This window comes from Nycticebus coucang, chromosome 3 (assembly GCF_027406575.1).
Source record: "Nycticebus coucang isolate mNycCou1 chromosome 3, mNycCou1.pri, whole genome shotgun sequence".
NCBI lineage: Eukaryota > Metazoa > Chordata > Mammalia > Primates > Lorisidae > Nycticebus > Nycticebus coucang.
In genome coordinates this window covers 16265914-16288689 of record NC_069782.1, presented here as the reverse complement: position 1 = coordinate 16288689, position 22776 = coordinate 16265914, and the positions used below count along the sequence as shown (strand labels likewise).

The 22776-nt window shown below is 42.2% G+C and overlaps 1 protein-coding gene across 8 annotated transcripts in view; it reads left to right on the top strand.

Annotated features, from left to right (window-relative positions):
• RFX4 (regulatory factor X4) overlaps positions 1-22776 on the top strand; it is a 183346-nt gene that overhangs the window by 48719 nt on the left and 111851 nt on the right. For all 8 annotated transcript variants that reach the window (XM_053586647.1, XM_053586644.1, XM_053586648.1 and 5 more), the window contains exons 3-4: positions 5714-5774; positions 19140-19263. In XM_053586647.1, coding sequence (XP_053442622.1) covers positions 5714-5774; positions 19140-19263 — 185 coding nt within the window. The remainder of the gene's footprint in view (positions 1-5713; positions 5775-19139; positions 19264-22776) is intronic.

The following is a 22776-nucleotide window of genomic DNA, read 5'->3' as shown; positions in this document are numbered from 1 at the left end:
AGGTTAAGGGAGCAGAGATTTTGTCTGTTTTTCTCACCTGTTTGGACCTGGCACAAGGCTAGAATATATAGTTGGTACTCTAAAAACATTTGATGAATGAGAGATTAAATAACCAGCGCTTCAGGACATCCCCCTTTGAGGATAAAGGCTGTGTAGTCAGACCCTGGGTACAAAGTCACCGGCGGTCTGAGGAAAGGAAGCAGAAGAGGTGAAAGGTTTGATGATGGAGCTGGAGGATCTGTGTTGACTTTCTTCTAAATACTGAAGGTAGCCACCATACTGCCAAGCACAGAGTGAGGTCCTCTCTCCCTTCACCAGCTGCAGGGCCTCATGCAAGTTATTCAGTTTCACCAAAGCTCCATTTCCTTGTATATTAAATAAAAATACAAAACTTCTTCATAGTAACACTGGAAGGAATAAAATGAGAGGGCATATGAAAAGTGACGTACTGTGCCTGGCTTATGTACTTGACCAATGAATGCTATCATGGTATTTTTTAATGGGGGGGGGGACAGAATCTCACTCTGTTGCCCCAGCTAGAGTGCCATGGTGTCAGCCTACCTCACAGCAGCCTCAAACTCCTGAGCTCAAACGACCCTCCTGCCTCAGCCTCCTGAGTAGCTGGGACTACAGGCACCCATCACAACACCGGGCTCATTTTTCTATTTTTAGTGGAGATCAGGTCTCGCTCTTGCTCAGGCTGGTCTCGGACTCTTGAGCTCAAATGATCCTCCTGCCTTGGCCTCCCAGAGTGCTAGCATTACAGGCATGGGCCACTGAACCCAGCCATAAAAATGTACCTAGTTTTAACATACTCAGTCCTCAAAACATCTTTGTGATAAAAGTTAAGATCACTTAACTTTTTTGCTAGGGCTCCTCAGGCTTGGACAAATCAAGTTGCTACTCAAAGTTCCATGTGGAGTTAGGGGCAAAGCTGGAATTCAAACCCAGGTTTGCCTGCCCTCAAAGACAGTTCTTTTTCATTTATTGATATCAGAATGGGCGTAACAGAGTTTTTATGGGAAAAAAATCTGACACACAAAAAGACAAATGACGCTAAGTGGGAGACCGTATGCTGCAATCCTAGAATAAGGAACTTCCCTGGCTCTGCCACCTGGACCTCTTGTATCCTCCTCTGACCCCAAGTTTCCCTCCTCCATGCTTTTCCTTATGCTGTTCTTCCTCTTGGAATACCCTCCCCCCTGGTATCCTCTTCCCAAAGTTCAACCTGTCTTTGTAAAAATGAACAGGGCAGGTGACACACCAGGATGTACTTACTGTATGGCTTTTGTATGTTTTAAGTTTGAGTATGTGTGTACTTGTGTGTGAAAGAGAAAACATTAATCTGGGTGCAGAGGTGCACATCTGTAATCTCAGCTTGAGCCCAGAAGTTTGAGACAAGCCTGGGCAACACAGTGAGACCCCCTTCTCTTAAAAAAAGGAAAGAGAACATTGAAAAAGATAAATAGGATAAAAAGTTAACTGTAGTTTCCTCTGTTGAGAATGGTTTTCAAGATTTATACTTATCTATTTTCCAGATTTAAAAGAATGAACATGTATTACTTGTATAAAAATAACAACATTATTTTTCAAAACCTTGACTGCTTCAAGATCCAGCTCAAATGCCACCTCCTGTACAGAGCTGAGATGTCCCCTGGTGTGTGTTTACCTTGCAGGGTCCTTGGCAATGCAGTTGTCTTTGCCCCTGTGAATCTTCCCAAGCAGCACGGAGGCCTCCCATGTCTGCTTCCAGCAGTAGGTGCTTGCTAAACAGAATTACTCTAAGAACCTCCTGGTCAGCCGGCCAGGCAAGCCAAGGGCAACCTCTACCCTGCAGGTGGCTGCAGCTGATGCTTTTGAACTCTTACTCTCTGTTAAATTCATTTTGCTTAATTCTCCCAGCAATCTTCTGAGGCAGGCATTATTATTATCCTCAGTTTAGAGACAAACTGTCTTAAAACCTAACAGGATAACTTGATTGCTAAACAGCACCTCCTAGCTTGCCAGGCTCCATCTGCCACACACAACAAGGACCTGTGTGACCTCTGCTCCTTCCTGCCACTGGTCCCCATCTCTGGCTTACCCCAGGACTCAGCTCACTTTGCGCCTCTTCCAGGACACCACCTCGGACAGGTTCAGCTTCTTCCTGCAGTCTGGGTTAGCAGAGCCCTCTGTGCTTACCTGCATCACAGTCTGTGTCACTTCTCACTGAACTTGGCCTCTCTCTTCACTGTCTTTTTCCCCAACCAAACTCAAGGGCAAGAGTTTAATAACTTTATCCCCAATGTCTAGCTGGTACAAATTAGGTGTTCAATAAATATTTATTGAACTAATTAGTTTGCTCAGTCATGGCCAGTAAGTTTTGGGATTGATGCTAGAATCTAGGTCTTTTGGCATGTCATCCAGGTTGACCAAAATTCTGAAATGTAAAGAAGCAGGGAAACAAAACAAAAAAAAACGCCAAACCCAGATAATTTCAGAAAGAACAAAAATGTTTATCATGCCCCAGTACATGAAATGGAGGTATATTTAGTTTACTTATATACTTTTCCTTGTTTAAAACAATACCATCAATCATGTTTTTTCTATAGTCTTTTTTTCTTTTTTGATCATTTGCTTAGTACTATAATTTCTAGAAGCTGGGTTGTGAAGCCACGTTGCACACTAAAAACATTAATACTACCTTCAGGTACGAAAAAGTATAAGAGAATTGGTTTTACCATGTATACGGCAGCTTCAGGAATTAACATTATTTAAAATTTGCTTGACAATCAGAAATGTAAGTTGTGCCTCATTATTTATTTCCTTTTTATTTCTTTGTCAACAGTTGAGTCTTATTCTATGTGCTGATTCACCCACAGTCTTGTGAGACCCACATGTTCATTCTCCTTATTGTGCTGTTTTTTGTGGGGCTCTTTGTTTTTGTTTTTTAAGGTTATAGAAGGCAGACTTAGCTATGTAAATCAGTTGCAAACCAATGCAGGTGGGAGGGCGGTTAGGGACGTGCAAGAACAAACTGTCCCTGACCCCTCCATTGGTATGCGACTGTTTTAAGTGCTAAGTAGAGGGCCCTGTGCTGGGCCCTGACAGAAGGTAAGTCAAAGACAGCTAAGATGCCATTCCTGCCTTCTTGATAAGTTCATGCTCAAATAGATGAGATGGATATGTTCACAAATAAAAATCCAGGTAGCTAAACCCTTCAGTTGATCAATTAAGGGACAAGTAATGGGCTATAGAAGAATAGAATTAGGATCAAGGAGTCCTGACTTGGAGAGTATCAGGGAAGGCTTCAAAGAGGTAGTGCCATTTAGTCCAGGATTGAAAGGATGAGAAGCATTTATTTAGAAGGAATGCCATGTTGGCAAAGCATTGTGAACAGATGTAAAAGTTCATGATGTATTTTGACATCTTGTTCCTGAGAACATTTAGTGTTAGTGTTTGTATCAGGATATTTTGGTGGCAAGGAAGAAATACCCAACAAAAAGCAGTTTCATTAACTGAGGAAATTGTGTTAGCTCCCAAAACAAAGAGGCAGGCATCTTTAGGGACAGCTAAGCAGAGGCACAACATGACAGTCAGACCCTCCAGTCTTTCTCTTTCCTCTTTGCTTTTCTGGATGTTGACTTTGTTCTCAGATTGTTCTTTCCCCAGTTGCAAGTTGGCTGCCTCACTCTCATTGTGTTCACTCGCAGCCAGAGTCTCTTACTTCTTCCATTTTATTATGGAAAAATATTTTTCCCAGAAGCACCAGGAGGGTTCTCCTTAAAAGACAGGCAGGCAGAAAGTCACATGTTCCACCTAATCCAATCAGTGGCTTAAGGTAGTCATCATTCAACTCTCAAGGATTTGAGAGGGGATCGCCCTCCTTAAATACATGACTCATGTAATTTAGGGTTCTATAAATAAGGAAGAAAGTGAGTATGTATAGTTGTTGATTAAGTAATAATATCTTCCATGGTGGCTATGCAAAGACATTTTAATCAAAATTATACTGATATTAGTATATTTTCATCAAGAAAATATTTCCTGGACTCAACATTACTAGCTAATAATTTTAGGAAATTTTTTCAATATGGTATTATAACATTTTAATTTTCTTCCATTTTCATGTTTGTTTCACTTAAACTACATTCATGAGTACCAATTCTTTTCCATATAATTTTATGCCACAGATTGATTTCATTGATCATTTTAATATGTCCACATTAAATTTTGTTAATAATATTTATAAGCTTATAAATTATTAATTTTCTTTTGAGACTGTTAGTTGTGCCATTCTCTTGAGCCAAATTTTGTGGATTGAAGAATTTTATGTCTTAATGACTATTTCTATCAAAAATCTTAATAATTGAGTAAAGAGACTGATTACAAGTATTCCTCAGTCAATTTGTAATAAAATTGTGAGTTGTCTTTCATAAGTATCCATAGAGTAATCTGTTGTTCAGATTGTTGTGTTATAGGGGTCAGCAAACTAGGGCCCTATGGGCCAAATCTGGCCCAATGCCTATTTTTATAGGGCTGTAAGCCAAAAGAGGTTTTCGCAGATCAACTTTTGTAATCTATTTGATAGATGATAGGCAACACTTACTTTAATCCAAATTAAGAGACTTATTGCCTACCCCCCAAATAATTTAATTCTTTTGCATTAATAAACTTGTATTACAAAAACAATACTTTGTTGTTATATTGGATTTTATAAAAAGATGTTTTTGTAAATTTGTCTTCTTTCTTTCCATATGAAGTCTATATAATATTCTTTTTTCCTAAATATATGCTGTAAGAATTACTTCTTCATCATGTTTTTGATTTTGACCTTTGGCCCCCACATCCTACAATATTTACTGTCTGGCCATTTACACTTTGGAAAATTTGCTGACCCCCTGCCCTACTGTATTGCTAATCTGATTCTTCTGAACACTTACAGGCACTCGCCCTACCCCACACTGTCTGCTCTACAGGGGTATAGAGAACAAATGATGAGCTTCTCAGGCTGCTACAGAAAACAAAAAACAAAAAAAGCAAAAACCAAAACAAAACAAAAAAACTACAAAATCCCTCATAAACTGGGGTACCTGGGAAGCTCAAGATCAAGGCGGCAGGAGGTTCCGTGTCTGCTGAGGGCCCACTTCCTGGTTCATACATGGCTCTTTCCTCACTGGGTCCTGACATGGCACAGGGACAAGAGAGCTGTCTGGTGTCTCTTTTATGAGGGCACTAATCCATTCATAAGGGCTCCACCCTCATTACTTAATCACCTCCCAAAGGGTCCACCTCCAAATGTCATCACTTGGGGATTAGGTTTCAACACGTGAGTTTTGGGGGACACAAACATTCAGTCTATAGCCGTCAAGAGGTTAATGTGTTTTCCTCAGGTTAAAATCATAGCGTCTGTCCTGCTTCAGGTGGGAAAATAGCAAGTGAGTGAATATGGTCCTATTGTTCAGTGACAAAGAAAGGTGACTCTTCAAACTCCAACATACTGTGTCAAAAACAACATGGACATGAGTTTTTTAAAATAAAAGTCAATTTCCATCTTTTTCTTTTGGTGTTAAAGGATGATGAGTCCAGCTTGTTGGAAAAGCCAAAATATCATTGTTGCAAAGCAACACCATTTGAAGGAAACAGTCTTTTGAAGCTCAGGAGAGCTATGAGGACTTATACTTTTTCCTTCTGCTTTCTACCAAAGTTAGCTTCTTTTTCTTTCCTTTAACAGATGAGGAAAAAGAAAATAATAGAGCATCCAAGCCCCATTCTACTCCTGCTACTCTGCAATGGTAAGTTTCTGTTGTTAGCACATTCTCTCTTCAGGAAATGCTCACATCTTCCTACCTGTAGGATAGGATATCACTTGGATATTTTAACATTGTCATGATGACTTCCAATAACTCACGTGAAATCTACTTAATGTGCATAAAATGTTCAACTAGCCTTAAATGTATCTCTGTGATTAGAATTTCCATATTTATTTTATTTTGGGGTAGATTTTTTTCCCCATTATCCAAATACTGGCAAGGACTGGATTCCACATGGATGTTATTAATTAATGTTAATAGAATCTATTATTACAATTAGTAATGTTGTAGCAAATTATAGAAACAGAGGTCTGTTCACCCTTACCAATGAGCCTTTAATGGATTAATAATTAATTGCAACTATACGACAATTATTTTAACATGAACAACATTTACAAAGATAATCTGCTAGAATAGCTTTCTCTTTAATATTTGGAATTCCTGGAGTTGATAAAAAATTTAATGATGTTTGAGTGGTTGCACTCACATTTGATTGTTATAGATAAATCCTCCTCTGAAAGCTTTACATGGAAATTATATTGTAGCTTTGAACACCAGTGCTCTCTGCACCTGAGAGTCACCCCTCAGAGGATATTGAAAATTAAAGGCTATTTATTATTCTCTTAGAGTCCAGCCTAGCAAATTGGAAGAAATTAAGGAATGAAGTGAGGGGGGAGAAAGGAACTAAAACATATTACGTGTCAGCCTCTGTGCTAGGCACTTGGTGTGTGTGCCTGATTTCATCCTTACAATTCTGTTAAGCTAGTGTTGTTATGCCCATTGTACTGACGAGGGAAGTAAAACGGAGGCAGTTCTTCACTTGCCTGAATATGCACGCAGCCAATAAATGGCAGAGTCAGGAACCTGGTTGGGTCTCTTTAACTGCAAAGCTCCTTCTTGGAAAGAAAGGAAGAGAAACATCAGGAAGGATAAAGAAGAGAGAACAGATCAGAAAAGGAAGCAGATGGGCTTTAATGAGCAAATCATATTAGATTCTCTAGTCTAATCCATCCAGAGGTGAAAGGAAAACATTGGCAGAAAGTATTCAGGAAGTAACTCAATCTTCTCTAACTGGAGTTTAACCATCAGCTTGTTTTGCTACAGGCACAGCAAAGATTGTTTTCAAGGGCTCCATTTCCAGCCTTTTGGCTCTTTTCCATCATTTGTCCCTATATACTTTTTTGCATTGCATTTTTTGGTTTTATTTAAAAAAAGATCAGATCTCCCCCTGCACTTTTTCCTAAATATTATGGCCATGCAAATTCCCATAATGCCAAGCATCAAATGAGGCATCAACGTAAAGGACTTCAGTAGTGGCAGCTTCCAGAAATGCAAGGAATTGGCAGACATTCTCACTTTAATAACTAGAACATGTTGTGCGTTTCAGAGTAAAAAATTTGAAAGGGACTAGAAGAAAATTGCCTTGTTCATGTCTATTTTTCTGTGATTCTGTGTTTCATGTGCCTGGCAAAGGTGAAGCTGTAGATGGCGCAGTCTCTGAAGTCAGATAGCCAGGGCTTATCTTCTAGCTTTGCTGAGTACTAGCTGTGAAATCTTGGGCAAGGTCCTTGACCTCTGTGTGCCTTAGTCTATTCACCTGTAAAATGGGAATGCAACAGTATCTAACTCACGGGGTAGCAATGAAGATAAAGTAAGTTATCACATTCAAAGTGCTTGAACACTGCCTGCTGCCTCAGCACTCTCTTTCCCTCCAGATCCCACAAAAACGTACCAGGGCAGACACTGCCACTTTTCCTTCCATTGCACCTAATTCCATACAGAAGATCTGTTTTTCTAAATAAATGGTCACATAGATTATCCCAGAAGAAATTTTGCGCTCCAATTCACAGGTTAGGCAGTAGATTTTTTTTAAATGATATATCTACTTTTAAGGCCAAAACTGGTTTGAAAATTTGTACGTTTTAGTCTTATTATCAAAAAGCATCAAGTTATCCAAAGAACATCAAATTTTCCCCTAATTCCCTTTATATTATATGTTTAACATAGAATTTCAGTCACAAACTGCCGGGCACGGTGGCTCACACCTGTAATCCCAGCACTGTGGGAGGCTGAAGAGGGAGAATTGCTTGAGCTCAGGAGTTCGAGACTCACCTGAGCGACAGTGAGACCCCGACTCATGAAAAAAAATGGAAAAACCCAGCCAGGCGCTGCAGTGAGCGCCTGTAATCCCAGCGGCTTCCTGAGGCTGAGGCAGCGGGGTGCCCGCAGCCCGAGTCTGAGGTTGTGGTGAGCTACCACGCCCACTGCACTCTGCTCGGGCACGGGGTGGGACCCTGTCTCAACAAAAAAAAAAAAAAAAAAAAAAAGAATTTCAGTCACAAACTAATTCGACACATGTTTACTGAGCACCTACTATGTGCCAGCCCCTGTGCTAGGCTCAGGGGAATGACGCAGTGGATAAGATAGACCAAGAGAAGGGATACTGAGGGGAAGAAATCAGTCATAATTTATTTCTCTTTTTAAACTAATAGTAAATAAGCAAGGAATGTATTAGACAGTGATAAGCGCTGTGCAGAGAATTGGAACTGGCTAATAGGACAGTGTCACAGAGGCTATTCAGGTGGTAAGGGAACGCTGTTCTAAGGAGGTGACATTTCAAGGGATAGATGTATGACAAGAAGTCCTCATGACACGGTGACAATGTGAATACCAGGGGGAGAGGACCATTTCAGGCAGACAAATGGCCTTCTATAAAGGCCTACTGTAGTCAGTTGGGCCCTCCAGATTGGACAGGGATGTGCACAGGTGCTTATTTGGGCACGCACCTAGACTCCCCACCATGCAGTGTGAGGACACTGGAATGAACAGCGTTTGGGGCTGGGAGGAGGTTATGACAGAAGCCTCAGCCACTCTGCGGGGAGTTCTCAGGCCAGGATGTCTGGTCAGAGATGATGCAAATCAAGGCTATCGATCCGGGCCTTATCCCTTTTTTCCTTGTCCGTCACTGGACACAGGCTGCCCCCAGGGAGGGGTGTAACTTTGGGAGAGAGAGCTCTTCACATTCTGCTGAGGACCACTCAGCAGGAAGGACTCCGCCTCCCAGCAGTGGGGAATGATAACTCAGTCCTCTGGGGCAATCTGAGCACCCAGCACGACATCCTGCTCCTTCCTCGGTGGGAACAGGCTGAATTTGCCCCAGGAACTACAAAAAGATGGCCCTCATGGCTACAGTATAGCACGCAAGGAGGAGAGGGTCACACGGTGAGGTGGGAAGGGCAGCCAGGGGAAAGTGTACAGAAACAGCAGGGAAGAAAAAATAGGACAGTTCCCTAAACTTAGAACAATCATGCTTACAACCACAGTGGAGGACATGTGACCTATATAAAGTTCTACATGTGTAATTGTATTTTAGAATACAGTTTCATATGAAAGCTCTGTCTCTCGAACTGGAAGCAGCCTCCATTTTATAAGAAAAAGTGACATAATTTTTTGCTCTGGCTGCCAAGGCATTCAGAGCTAAGTCTGATGCTTACATACTTTTTCAATATCTTCTTTTATTTTATTTTTATTTTATCTCTTGTTTTAGAAAAATGAAGACATAAGTCAATTCAGTAAATGTATGTGTATTTCCTTATTAATAAATTAAAACATGGGTAAGACTAACGTCCATTCTTCATTGTAGTTCTTTGACTTCAACTGAAAAGCAACCTGTTACCAGTGAGATATGTGCTGCGTATATGTGTACATATGTAGATACGTGGCTTTATATATTAGACCCTTGCCTATGCATCACATGCGTATGTACCTAGAGAAGATTCAGAACTGTGGTTTTTCATTTAGTATTTTCTCCTTTATAAAAAACGTGCACACGTATCACAATAAAAATGTTCCACAGCCTACCATGCTGTATGGAGGCGCAACTTGCTTTCCCTTCAGTAGAGTGTCCTGAAGCCATGTTAGTTCATATTGAACAGCCTCATCTTCACTGCTGTGCAAAATTCCACATAAGACAATGGCAGAATTTATGTTGCCATTTCCCTGTGGATAAACATTTAAGTTGAATTCAAATGTCATCTTCGCCATTATAAACAGGGCCCCAGAGAACACCTTCATATGTGCTTCCTTGGACCTCTGCGGGAGTGTTTCTCCATGTTGGTATCAAGTGTGCTGGTGTGCACACTTAAAATGCTAATGGGGTTGCAAAATTGCCTATCAAATGGCTTTATGATTTTATATCTTCACCTATGGTACAAAAAAAAAAAAAAATATATATATATATAAACAACAGAAGCTAGCTCTGGGAAGAGCTTCTCATGCTCTGAGGCATTTACATCCTTCATGCTGTGTGCAGCCCCTCAGGACAGAGAGGCAGCAGGTGGGCCTAGGAAAAAACACTGGCCTCACCACCAAGGAAGGCGCCAGCTGCTGGCCTGATGGGGCGGGCTATCCTGGGACACTTGGCTTGTTACTGGAATTGGGTTAGCAGCTATTTGCCCCTCCTCCTTCTCCTTCCTTGCCACGAGCCCCCTCCCCATCACCCTAGAGACGGGGCCCACTCTAAGAACAAATAACACAGCAGCCAAGCAGCCTAAAATAATTGGGGCCACGTGATCTGGAGGCAACTCCCAGCAGAAAACAGGCAAATATTGTCAATTGCCTTCTGCCAAACACTTTCCAGCATCCTCGGTCATAAGGGTTAGTAAATCCCAGCTCGCCGGGGATGATGAGAGCTGCTGGAATCCCAATCACACAATAACCTCTATTCATGCAGAGAATTTCGAAATGGAAGGCAGCCTCCTCCAAGCCAGCACGCCCCAGCCCCGCCCCTGCACACCTCCCTCAACGCCCTTGCCCAGAGCTTCCTGTGCACCTTTGGGGTTAGGACACTTTCCCTTTCAGAAATTTACAGAAGAAATGAGGCCCTTCCCACACAGAAGAGGACAGAAGACCAAACCATCACCTTCTGTGGGTGGGATGTGGTGGAGGTAGTGCTGCATTTTTCTTTCTTTTGAAAAAATAAAAATGAGGCCTTGGGTGGTTGATCAGCGATCAATATTTCAAACTGATATGGAACAAAATAAATTTAGTGCTTCTCTTAAAGTGGTCCTTTGTTTCATGGGTAGGAAGTTGGCTTGGCACTGTTTTAAAAAAGTACCTTGAAGTTTTAGACCAGGTCACAGCTCCTCGACCAGACCCATTGGATGTAACCAAAACTTGACATTTTGCACCCATTTCTGACTTGATTCTTACTCAATAGTGACATGACATTATTTGCTTTCATAACATGAATTAAGTAACGTGGTTCTAAAAAGGGAGGCTGAATATTTTTGGCTCTGAATGCAACCAGAGATGCTAGGAGCAGCGCTAGGCAGGACTATCCTGTTAGAAGACCGTAACTACAGGTGGAGAAAGGTAAATTAAGCAAGAAAATGCAAAGAGCACAAATGCTTCAGAGAATGAGATTACATGTTGTAGAACTACGTTCCTCTTTTTTTTTAAAAACAAAACAAGTATTTTGAATTGTGGGGGAAGGTGTAAAATGGTAAAGGCGTTTGATGGGCAATTTTGCAATCCCATTAACATTTTAAGTGTGTGCATCCAGCAATTCTCATTGATAATGACATGGAGAAACAAGCAGGTGTACGAGGGGGCACATGTGAAGACGTCCTTTGGGGCTCTATTTGTTTTGGCAACATGAAGTAGAGACGAGTAGAGACAGCGAGTAGATGGAAAAGGAAGATTGAGGGGGGAGCATAAGGTAGGGAATGGTGCCAGAATCTCCCCAGCTGCTGTTTGGGGCCACCAGAGATCTGGGCTGACAACCATAGCCTAGGCCAACAGCAGTGTTGGCAACAGCATGGAACTTATGACACTATGCTTTATACACTTCCTGGATTTTGTCCAAAAAAAAAAAAAACAACTTGAATAACTAAAAACTGAGGAGGAAGATTCTAAAATCCGGCTAAGTCCAGGCCTTTCTGGAAACCAAGTTGGTAGGCTGTAGGTCAAACCCACGATCAGGATTAGATTGCTTCCCATACTGGTCCAATTCAGTCATTTCAAAGGCAAAATAAATCTCTAACTTAGTTCATTGCTCAGCATCAGCCAAACCTACAGGTTGGGCATTCACTGAATGAATGATGTCAGCCTGCCAGGCTGGTCAGGTGACATCATTGGGGAGCTCATGTAATCCTCATGAAAACTCTGCAGAGTAGGCAGGGCTATTACTTGTATTTAAAGAGGACTAAATACAATGTAGGGTCACAGTCTGACTCTTCAAGAAGACCCTCAGCATGGAGGAGGCCAGGACAGCTGAAGTCCTAGGACAAACAGGAAGCCCTACCCAAACACATATTTCTGATTGGGTCATTCACAGCAGCAAATCATGGCTTAATTTTTATTTAATAACTAGATTAAGTCTCTGTTTATTTGCTTTATTTCATTTTATTGCTTTTTGGTTTTGTTTTGCTTTTTATAGAATCAGACTCAGTCCTAACCAGAGTCCACATGAGCCAAAGTCCACTGTTTCCTACTCATTTATTATCTGGTGGTGCTATCTCCTTAGCCCCCATCTTTGTTCTGCTAAATTGGTGGTTTCCTAAAGGCCAGAGCAGGAGTTGTGTCATCTTGTTCATGGCTGCATTCTACCGTTCCTGCCACATAACAAGTACTCACTAAATATATTTTGGCCGACCAACCAAGTGAATGCTGGTCTCCAGTGTTTTGGAGGCATCATACCCAAGTTCATACTCTAAGCCCAGCCTACACAAGCCACTTTCCTCCCTGGCCATCCATTTCTTCCTCCATGTCCTGGGGGATGATGTTACCCATCTTGTGAAGGTAGTGATGGCATATAGGAACATCCCTGGCACAGAGTAGGCACTTGAAAATATAAATCAAACATGTTAATATTGACCAGGCCTTGCCTTTAACCACCCAGATCTTAAGATTTAAAAAACACAAGGCCCTTGATCTGTGCCAGTGTCTGCTTTCCTTCTTTCCAGCCTTCTCTCTGTTCCCTCCTACCTTCTGCAGTGTTTACTGACAGTGCTCAGGGCGCAGTGCTAGGCACTATGTTAACATCAATAGGAATCTGGTTTGGTCCCTGCCTTCAAAGGACTTTCAGTCTAAGATACAAAGTGTTACCCAAATATTCTACAATCATGAGAATAATGCTAATAGATACCCCTTTATAGATGGCTTGGGATGGTGCATGGATCCCTGTCTAGCTCTCACAGCAGATGGGTACAGCATCTTTTATTTTATGGATGAAGGAAGTGAGAGAGTTCAAGTAACATGTCCCAGACTTCACTTGTAAGTGGTGCAGGGAAGGAGAATTCAAAGTTGGTGATGCCTAACTCTTACCCCAGTGCTGTCTTTCCATGAAGCCTCTTAGAGCCATAAAAAAACATGAAGAGCTCTGACTATCCTGAGAAGTAGCAAGAGCTTTCCAAGTAAAAGATGTGTCTCTTCTATGGACATAACTCAGTACCCAGTATTCAGACCACTCCAGCACGCTGCACGTTATCAAATGAATGAATGAATGAATTTGGCAAGGAAAAAAGTATTGAGAAGTGATAAGCAGGTGGGGCTGGGTGGGCATGGAACATTGTGTCAAGGAAGAGAATGTGAAGAGAGAGGGGGGTCATCTCTTGCGGTAGGAAGGGCACAGAACACGTGGAAGGCAGGGAAGGGAGGCTGTACTGTGCCGTGATATGTCTCAGGAGCAGAAAATAGTCCAGGTGGCTGGAAACAGGTGTGGGTCTGAGGCTGGAAAAGTGGGCAGAGGCCAGATAGTGAGGGCCTTGAATGCCAAGGTGAGGAACCTGGACTTTTGTGGAGAGGCAAAGGGAGCCTTTGGCAGGTTTAGACTGCTGTCTTGTCCCGATTGCTTAGCAGGGTTCCCCCCCCCACACACACACACATAGCTTATAGTCTCAGATTTGTGACAACTTCAGCGATGAATTATTATTATTTGGCAAAATTTGTTTTTAAATCCTGTTGTCTTTTGGTGAAATAGAAGAAAAAGTTTCTGTTCTAGACATGGTGCAGGAACTTGAGAAGTAGACACTTTGAACTGACAGCCTGTGTGTACATATAAGAAAGCATAAGTTTAAAATGAGAACAGAGCAGGAAAGAATGCTAAGGTGCCAAAACATTTGCTCCTCATTGTACAGTGCTGACACAAAGCTTCCTCTACATACCCTAGAAGGCCACATGCTGAAAGCTTGTGAGGAGGTCTTCTTAAAAATGTATAGCTCAGATAATGACTCAGGGTAGCTGGCAGACTGAGTTCATTATCTCTCCATAATAGGATATGCTCAATTCAAATATAATCAGGCTGTTAAATAGAAGATAAGAGAATGGAAGAAGTGGGGAATTTTTTGTGATCATTAAAAAAATCCAGGTATAATGGAGCATTGTTCACCATGTCAGACTAATGTTATTCTCTAAAAGAGAGGAGGAAAAAGGAAAATTTCATCAGATATGAAGAGAAATAATTAACCGCCTTTCTTCCTGCCATGCCTTGGTCAGGGAGGTGGACATTCCAATTAGCAACTTTTGTACACAGGCAGGCCCTCTGGATTTTGCGAGGCGGTTTGGGTAAAGGTGTCGCGATGCTATTCCTGTAGGAACTCATCAAGCATCAAAGGGGCCCTTCCACGCCAATTACATCTGTTTGTTCATAGAGCTTATTAAAATGCTTCATAGTCATAAGCCACCTAGTTACTTTGAGGCTCAGAAGCTCCGGTAAGAAGAACAAAACACGGGTGGAAATGTAGTTATTTAGAAGGCTCTGGCCTTTGACAGGGAACTGTTTAATTAGCTCTGCCTGTGTGAACTGTGACTTACATCCATCTGATTTGAATAGTTTGTTGCTGCTATGGGTTCATTTAAAGTGATGTATTTTAACCATGAACTTGCATTTCAATAGTGGCTTGGCCACATTTAGTGAACAAGCAAGATACAAGGACAGCAAGTAGAATCCAAGGTGTAGGGCGCTTAAGAAAAGTAACTAATCTGTGAATGAACCAGGAACTTATTTGGGAGCCCATGCTCTTTAATACCCCACTTGAAAGCATTACTTCCCCCCACAACTTGCCTCTCTGTCTGCATTTCTAACTAGGGGGCATGGCGCTCCCATTCGTCCACTTGGCCCGGAGGGGGACTTGAGAGCTTCTTTTGTTGCCCCCACCCTCTACACATCTAGCAACCTGAGATCTACACCTTGTGTGTTCTGACCCCATGACCACTATTGTAGTGCTTGACCCATCATTTCCTGTCTGAACTAGTAGAGGAGCTCCTAACTGATCTAATTTGTTCACTTATTCATTCAACAAATACTAGTTAATCAGCCACCATATGCCAGGCTTTGCTAGTCCACCTCAGCCAACCCCCATAGAGGCACAGAGCAGCCTTTTCAAAGAATAAATTGATCTTGCCACTCCCATACTTTAAAAGACATATTTGATCCTAAAAGGATCTCTATCATTTTAATGGAGTATATGTAAGATGAATTCTGAATGGTCTGAAATGGCCATATGTTGAATGTGTTTATGGATTTTCCTGGCCAAAATAAATTTTAGGAAATCATTAGCAAAGATAAGTGAAAAGGGATTCTATCCTCATTCCTACAGCTTGTCATATAAAGTTCTAACTGCCCAAATTGTTCATTAGGCTGGAACATGTTTCACAAGACAACAGTTTAGTGTTGAAGTTGAACCTCTTTAGGGAAATTACTGGCCAGATGTAGTGGCTCATGCCTATAATTCTACTACACTGGTTGGCCAAGGTGGGAAGATCACTTGAGGCCAGGAGTTCAAGACCAACTTGGGCAACATAGTGAGACCCCATCTCTAAAAAAAGAAAGAAAGAAAGAAAATTGTTTAATGGAACTCTCAAGAGTCTAAGATGAAGCCTATGAAACGTGGCTAGGTTTTTCTTTCTCAAATATTCTTTTATTATGCTCAATTCATTCCTGGCAAACAGAACATAGTAAGCATTGAATTAATGTTAGTTATCATTGCTATTGATGACGTTGTTATTATTCCTATAGCAGCCCAGAAACTCTTGGATCTTCCTGCCTCTTGAGTCTATTTTTTTCAGTCCTCCCTGATTACCACTGTATTGCCATCTTCTAAAAATAACGTTTTTATAGTAACACCTCAACTTCAAGGGTTGCCTAACTCTTATGCCGAGACACGTTCATGTAAAGATTTGTGGCATTTAAAGATTCCCTGCATCCCCCATGGTTCTTCCCTCATAAATACCCCTTTACAAGCCCCCTCTTCCACTCAGACCAGTATTGCCAGCATCCAGTGCACATGACAGGTTCGCCTCTCATCCTTGCTGGAATCCTCTCCGGCTGCCATGGCAGAATACTCTCTCCTTCAAACACTTACTGAGCGCCTACTGTGCACCAAGGAATATGCTGGATTTCAAGGATTCACAGAGATTTGCATTGAGAAAGGCTCTTCTATCTACTAGCTGCATGGCCAGAGGCAAACGAGTCACACTCTCCTAGCTTCAGATTGCTATTCTGAAACACAGGTATAATATCTACCTCATATTGTGAGGATCAACTGAGATAATGAATACCTAATGCCTGGCACCTAGTAAGAGCTCAACAAATCCTAGCTGTTGTTGTTTTCATTTCAAAATTTTAATCCTAATCCCTTCATGAAAGCTTAATTATCTACTCTCATCTACATACTAATCTCTCTGTTTTCCCACCTTCCATTGTACCTATGGTCACTTAAATATTTTTATTTCTTATGGATAATTCTCCTTGAATAGACTACAAAGTTAACGAGGACATAGATCCTGTCTTACACCAACACAAGTGCCTTGCAGGAGCCAGATAGGGAACAGAAAATGGACTGGGTATAAGAAAAATAGGGAGAAGTGGGGGCTCTGGCCAACTTCAGGGCACATGTAACTCTAGCCAATTGTGGTCATGCGGGAATATGGGGCCAGTGTTGCCAGATCTCAGCTTTTTCAAAAGAAGCCAGAAATCTAGATTCTTATGTGAAATGTCCTGAATTTTAAAAGTTGGGCCAGCGCTAGTTCAGGCCAAACAAAGCAAGCCTGTGAGACCCCAGCTTGTGAAAGCTGTCCTATTCAGATGGCCTTCACAAATTTGTGTATAAGCTGGTTATTTGGACCTCTGAACTCACTTTTATAGAGAAACAATACTGTGAATGGCAGTTAGGAGTCCAGGCTAACCTTGCAAGCTGATTTTTATTCACACTGGACCTGAAGTTTAGGCCAGTCCTAAGAGACCTATTCTCGATGTGAAATCATTTTCCCATAGAGAAACACATTCCAATTTATGATGTTGAAGACAGATACACTAGAATATAAGCCCTTTCAGGACAGAGACTTTTTTTTGCTCATTACTGTTCCCTTAATGTCTAGAACACTGCCTGGCACTCAGTAAGTATATGCTGAATTAAAGATTATCCCCATCTTTATCCATCTGTCTACCCTTAATCTGTTCATATAGGCAAATACAGACCATCTGGTTCACCAGGATAGCCCCAGCATGGCATTTGATAAAGTCAATCAGTATTTGTTAAATGAATAAATGACTGAAATACTCTCTCCTTCAAACACTTATTGAGCACCTACTGTGTACCAAGGAATATGCTGGATTTCAAGGATGCAGAGGTGACTCAGACATCATTCCAGTGTCAAATAATCCAGTCAGAATTACATCAACCATTTCCCAGAACATTTCTAAAAATTGTCAGGAGTTGCACAGTGTTCCCTGTCCCAGAAGAGGGGGAGTATATGAAATGATCTGGGACCATTCAGCATCAGGTTTTGTCATTTATCCGAGTGTCCCTAGGGTTGTATCCCTCCTTGGGGTTTGAATATGAAATGATCGAGCTGACTTTCTTTTAATCGCATGTTGGAATGAGTTGAATGAGTGCTGCCCTTTCAAGTGGGCACCTCAGGAGGCCGTGTCCTTATTCCACTTCAGTTACGACAGCACTGGACCACGTCTTTGGCAAGTGCTCCCAGAGAGAGTTTGAAGCCGCTTGAGGACATTTATTTCCTTGTTTTGGAATTATGCCTTATTTTTGACCAAAAAATACCCAAAAAACAAAAAAAGTTCGGTAAAAAATGGTTATTCCAGTTACTTTATCCCCCAAACTTGGTTCCAAATGACTTTGGGTGCTTTCCTAAAACCCAGTTCACTATCAAAGGAGAAGTATTTTCTGTTGGTGAGTTTACTGAGCAGTATGTGCCCTAGGCTATAAAGATAAAACCAAAAGAAAAGATCCCAAATCATCATGTGCTGTAGTGGTTGCTGGAAGAGGTGTTTAGCTTTCCAATGTGTCTATGACAACAGAGGCAGGCTTCATTTGAATGCCTACATTTTGCTGTTTGTTTTGAATAATAATAATAATTAAGCCTGTGTCTAGTTTTCTTTTACATCCTGAATATCTAGTACAGAGGTGGGACATGTGGCCCCCAAACATGGTTTATGGAGAGGAAGAATGGGTGTGATGAGGTCTACCATCTACTAAGTGCTTACACACACATGCCAGGCTCCTGCTGGTGACATCACACATTATACCTTATCTGATCATCACAACCACTTTAGGAGGTGGTTACAAATCATCTCCAAAAGGAAACTGGGGCCTAAGCTTAAGTAACTTCCCTAAGCATAGTGCACTGCAGACTCAAACTCCAAGCCAGCAAGTGACAAGGCTGGGATTTGAACCCAGCTGGATAGTAGGACCTCTCTCCTATGGAACCCCAACCTATATGCCCTAAGAAGATGAGTATAGAATCGTTAATCCCAGTGCAGCAGGGGAGAAGGTGACTCTAAAGTAGTCGCAAGGCCAACTCCCTGCGGTGGCCATGGACCCTCCCTTCAACAGGTGGGTTAGCGGCTGTACAGCCTCTTCTTGGGCGTTAGTTTTTCCAAACATTGCTCTTTTCAGCTGAGAAGCTCCAAGATGTCGAAACCAGCATCCTTGGCTTTTACCTATTATAAATGGCTCCGCAAGTGGATGTGTAGCTAGAAACCTGGCTGAGTGGAAGACCTGCAAGACCCTGTATAGTGAGTGTCTGGAGTTTGTAGGGAGCTGATCCAGCCAGCATGTGCCAGGCTCATGACCACAGAATAGAGCGATGGGGAATTTGGGCTAGAAAAGTGGCCTGGGTCCTATACAAAGGGGCCAGGATTCTGATCCTGCCAATCTACTACCTCCATACATGGCCTTAGGCAGCTCGCCTTGTCTTCCTGAGCCCCCATGTCCCCCTCTGTAGAGTTATTTCTTAGGTCTTCCATCTCTGGAGGAGGACTGGAAAGGTCCTTCTTGCTTTGGACAGGTAACTCACTTTTCGCTCATTAGGTGTTTATTTCCTTAGGCTGGAGGAGAACTACGAGATTGCAGAAGGGGTCTGCATACCTCGCAGTGCCCTCTACATGCACTACCTGGACTTCTGCGAGAAGAACGATACCCAACCTGTCAACGCTGCCAGCTTTGGGAAGGTGAGTCCAGCCTCACCGGCTCAGGTCCTCACCCCGGCTTAAACTTATGCACAGTTTTTAAGCATTTTAAAGCATCTTAGCTGTTGTTTTGTTAAGTTACCAAAACACTTACTTTGGTAACTTTGCTATAAAGATTTCTAACAATTCTAACAAAGTAATACCAAATAAAATACCTAAACAAAGTAATACCACAGTTTTTGGTAATACTTTGCTATAAAAATTCCAAACAATTCAAAAATATAATAGAGAGAATGATTCTAAGAAGAGAATGTCTCACTTAAATTTCCTGAGTACTTAATTTGTGCAAAGTAACTTCCTTTCTCTGGGAGACAAATATTGAACTCCCAAGTGTGTTACATGTATGTCCATCAACCTGGGATAGACAACCTTCTTGGCTGAGCAGTGTGAACCTTGAGCAACTGGGAAATGGCCCTGTACCTTTAGATTAGAGGCTCAGGAGTCCTCTGCTGGGAGGGGTACTCTTTGTATTATCACCACAGGCCTCACTGTTCTCCCTCCACCTTATAATAAAAATATGTTCTGCTGGGGATGGTATCTCGTGCCTGTAATCCCACCATTTGGGGAGGCTAAGGTAGAACATCACTTGAGCTCAGAAGTTTGAGATCAGCTTGGGCAACCTAGCAAGACTCCATCTCTAAAAATTTAAAAAAAAAAAAAATACTTAGCCAGGCTTAGTGGCTTGCACCTGTATTCCCAGCTACTCAGGAGGCTGAGGTAGGAGGATTGTTTGAGTTTGAGTTTGAGGCTACAGTGAACTATGATTGCACCACCGTGCCCCAGGCTGGGCAACAGAGTGAGATACTGCCTGTAAAAACATGTGTGTGTGTGTTTGTGTGTGTGTATTCATTCCACACTTAGGGCTATGTATACAAAAATTTATTAGAACTGATCATTCCTATTTAACAGGCTGAGGAAAACTGTTGGGGCATTCTTTAAGACTGATCATTTATTTATTTGATAGATAAAAATCTATATTTTACACCCGAAATTAACCAATTTGAGTCAATACTCTTTCTTCTTTTATTTGCTTCTTTTTAATGCAATTTTTTTGTGTTTAATTTCTTATATATCATTTTACTGCATCTGCTAAGAAAAAAGAAAAAAGCAAGCTTGTTCTGTTCTGCACCACTATTCTCTACTTGATTCTGAATGCAGGCCTACCAAGGGCTGAAATGGCAGAAAGAGGTCAGCGTATAAGTTTCAGGAATACCCTTTTCAGATTTCCTGAAGTCTGGGGGCTTGTGGGGGGGTTGGGCCAGATAACTAATCAGCAGGAAAAGAACAAAGAATGGTGTCAGGCCTGAGCTCACCGCCCCGGAGAGCCCCAAACTGAGTGGCTGAGAATTGGCTCCATTCAATAAATGAGAAGATGCTCTCTGGTGACTTAGGGAAAGAAAAACGTTTTTGTGATGTATTAACACAATTTCTACAAAGTGAAAAGAATTTTTTAAAAAGTTAATGGAGGCCACAAGTGGTGGCTCATGCCTGTAATCCTAGCACTGTGGGAGGCAGAGGCAGTGGGGGGACAGGGCGATCACTTGAGTTCAGGAGTTTGACACCATCCTGGGCAAGAATGAGATCCCCATCTCTATTAAAAATAGAAAAATTACCCAGGCCTTGTGGTAGGCATCTGCAGTCCCAGCTACTTGGGAGGCTGAGGCAGGAGAATCACTTGAGTCCAGGTATTTGAGGTTACAATGAGTTAGGCTGACACCATGGCATGTGGTAGGGCAATGAAGTGAGATTCTGTCTCAAAAAAAAAAAAAAAATTGGGGAAAAAGGTTTAAAAAACAATAAAAAGTCAAAGAAGAGCTGGGGACAGTGGTGTACACCTATAGTCCCAGCTGCTCAGGAGGCTGAGGCAGGAGGATCGCTTCGAGGTCAGGAGTTTGAGTCTGCAGTGCAAAAAGTCACTGTACTCCAGCCTGGGTAACATAGCAGGATCCCATCGCTAAGAAAAGTAAAAAATAAAAACATTAGTGGAGAAATTACCTTTGCTACTTAATCATTCCTTTTTCTGGTCCCTCTGTCTTGGCTAAGACTGGCTCTGTGGCCGGCACTATGTTAGGTGGTGGCAGTGGGGATGCAGAAAGCAAATTCATGTGGGTTCTGCTAAGGAGGGGCTCACAGCGTCCCTCCCTACACACAGCAGGTGGGAGGATGAAGAGCACACTGTGAATGTGTGTGTGCTTCGGGAGTTTTGCCAGGCGCTTGTGGTCTTGGAACAGTCGAGCACCTCTGCATACTCCCTCGCAGTGGCCACAGTGGAGAGCCCAGATGTAGCCTCTTGGATACAGATGGAGGGACAAGTTGGGTGAACCAAGAGACCAGGAATCCTGACTCTCCTGGACTTACCAGTTAACCTCTCTGAGACACAGCTGCCTCCGCTTCCTCAGGCGGATGTTGTGAGATTCAAGTGCAGTGATATCCGTGGGTGATGTAAAGTAATGCTTACTCAGTCACCCAGTAACTTGGTTATCTCTTAAGTACCTACCACATGCCATTACAACTGCTGATGTCATGAATTCTCCAAAAGACGTTCACACACAGACACAAATAGCTCTTTGTTAGCTTAGATTCTGCAAAAACCCTTACCATTTTTAGGAACTCCCTTTTGTCTGTGGAAGGACCCTCTCTTTTTTACCAACTGCTTGTAGAACCCTGTCAACAGCTCTGGGTTTCCTTGACCTTATAACCAAGGTAAAATTGGTTTTAGCCCCACCCCTCCACCTCAGTGCCCCAGTTCCATTCTCATTTTAAGTCTCAAGACGGCCCTGAGATTTTAGCAAATCCCAAGGTGTTGCATGCATTCTTAGGGTAACCTTGACTTGATTCTGCCTTCTACATATGCTGCCTCTCCTCCTCTGTGCTATTCAGTACAATCATCACTGGTCACACAGGACTGTTTAACTTAATTCAAGTTAAAATCTTGAGTTCACAAGCAGGTGCACTGGCCACATTTCAAATACTCAGGCACACCACATGTGACTAGAGGCTACCACTTGGGCAGTGCAGAATAGAACATTTCCATCATCACAGAAAGTTCCATCACACAGCCTATTCTAAACCATGGTGAGCTACAGATGAAAGTCAGAACCCTCTTTGCTTTTCACAAGACAGCCTACAGAAAGCCTCTGTGATCCTAGTAAACTCAAGTTTTTAGGAGGGGCTTAGATCCCAAACAGGGCTCTACAGAACAGACAGCCCCCATCTCCAAATGCTCTCCAGCCTCCCACTGCCCTGGGGCTCACTGGTCCTGCCCCTGTCAGTTTCCGTAACTAATCCCAGCCCTTCTCCACTCTGTCTCCCTGCCTTCATCTTCTTCCAACCCCCTCTCCCCTCATTCTTCTCTTCCCTTCCTTTTTGTGACAACCCCTGCCAAATTTCCTTTTTTCTTGGATCCTTGGTTTTTGCTGACATCTATCTATGCCTACATAGATGTCTCAGATACCCAACATGGCTTTTCAAAATATATTTCCAAACAATAAGTTT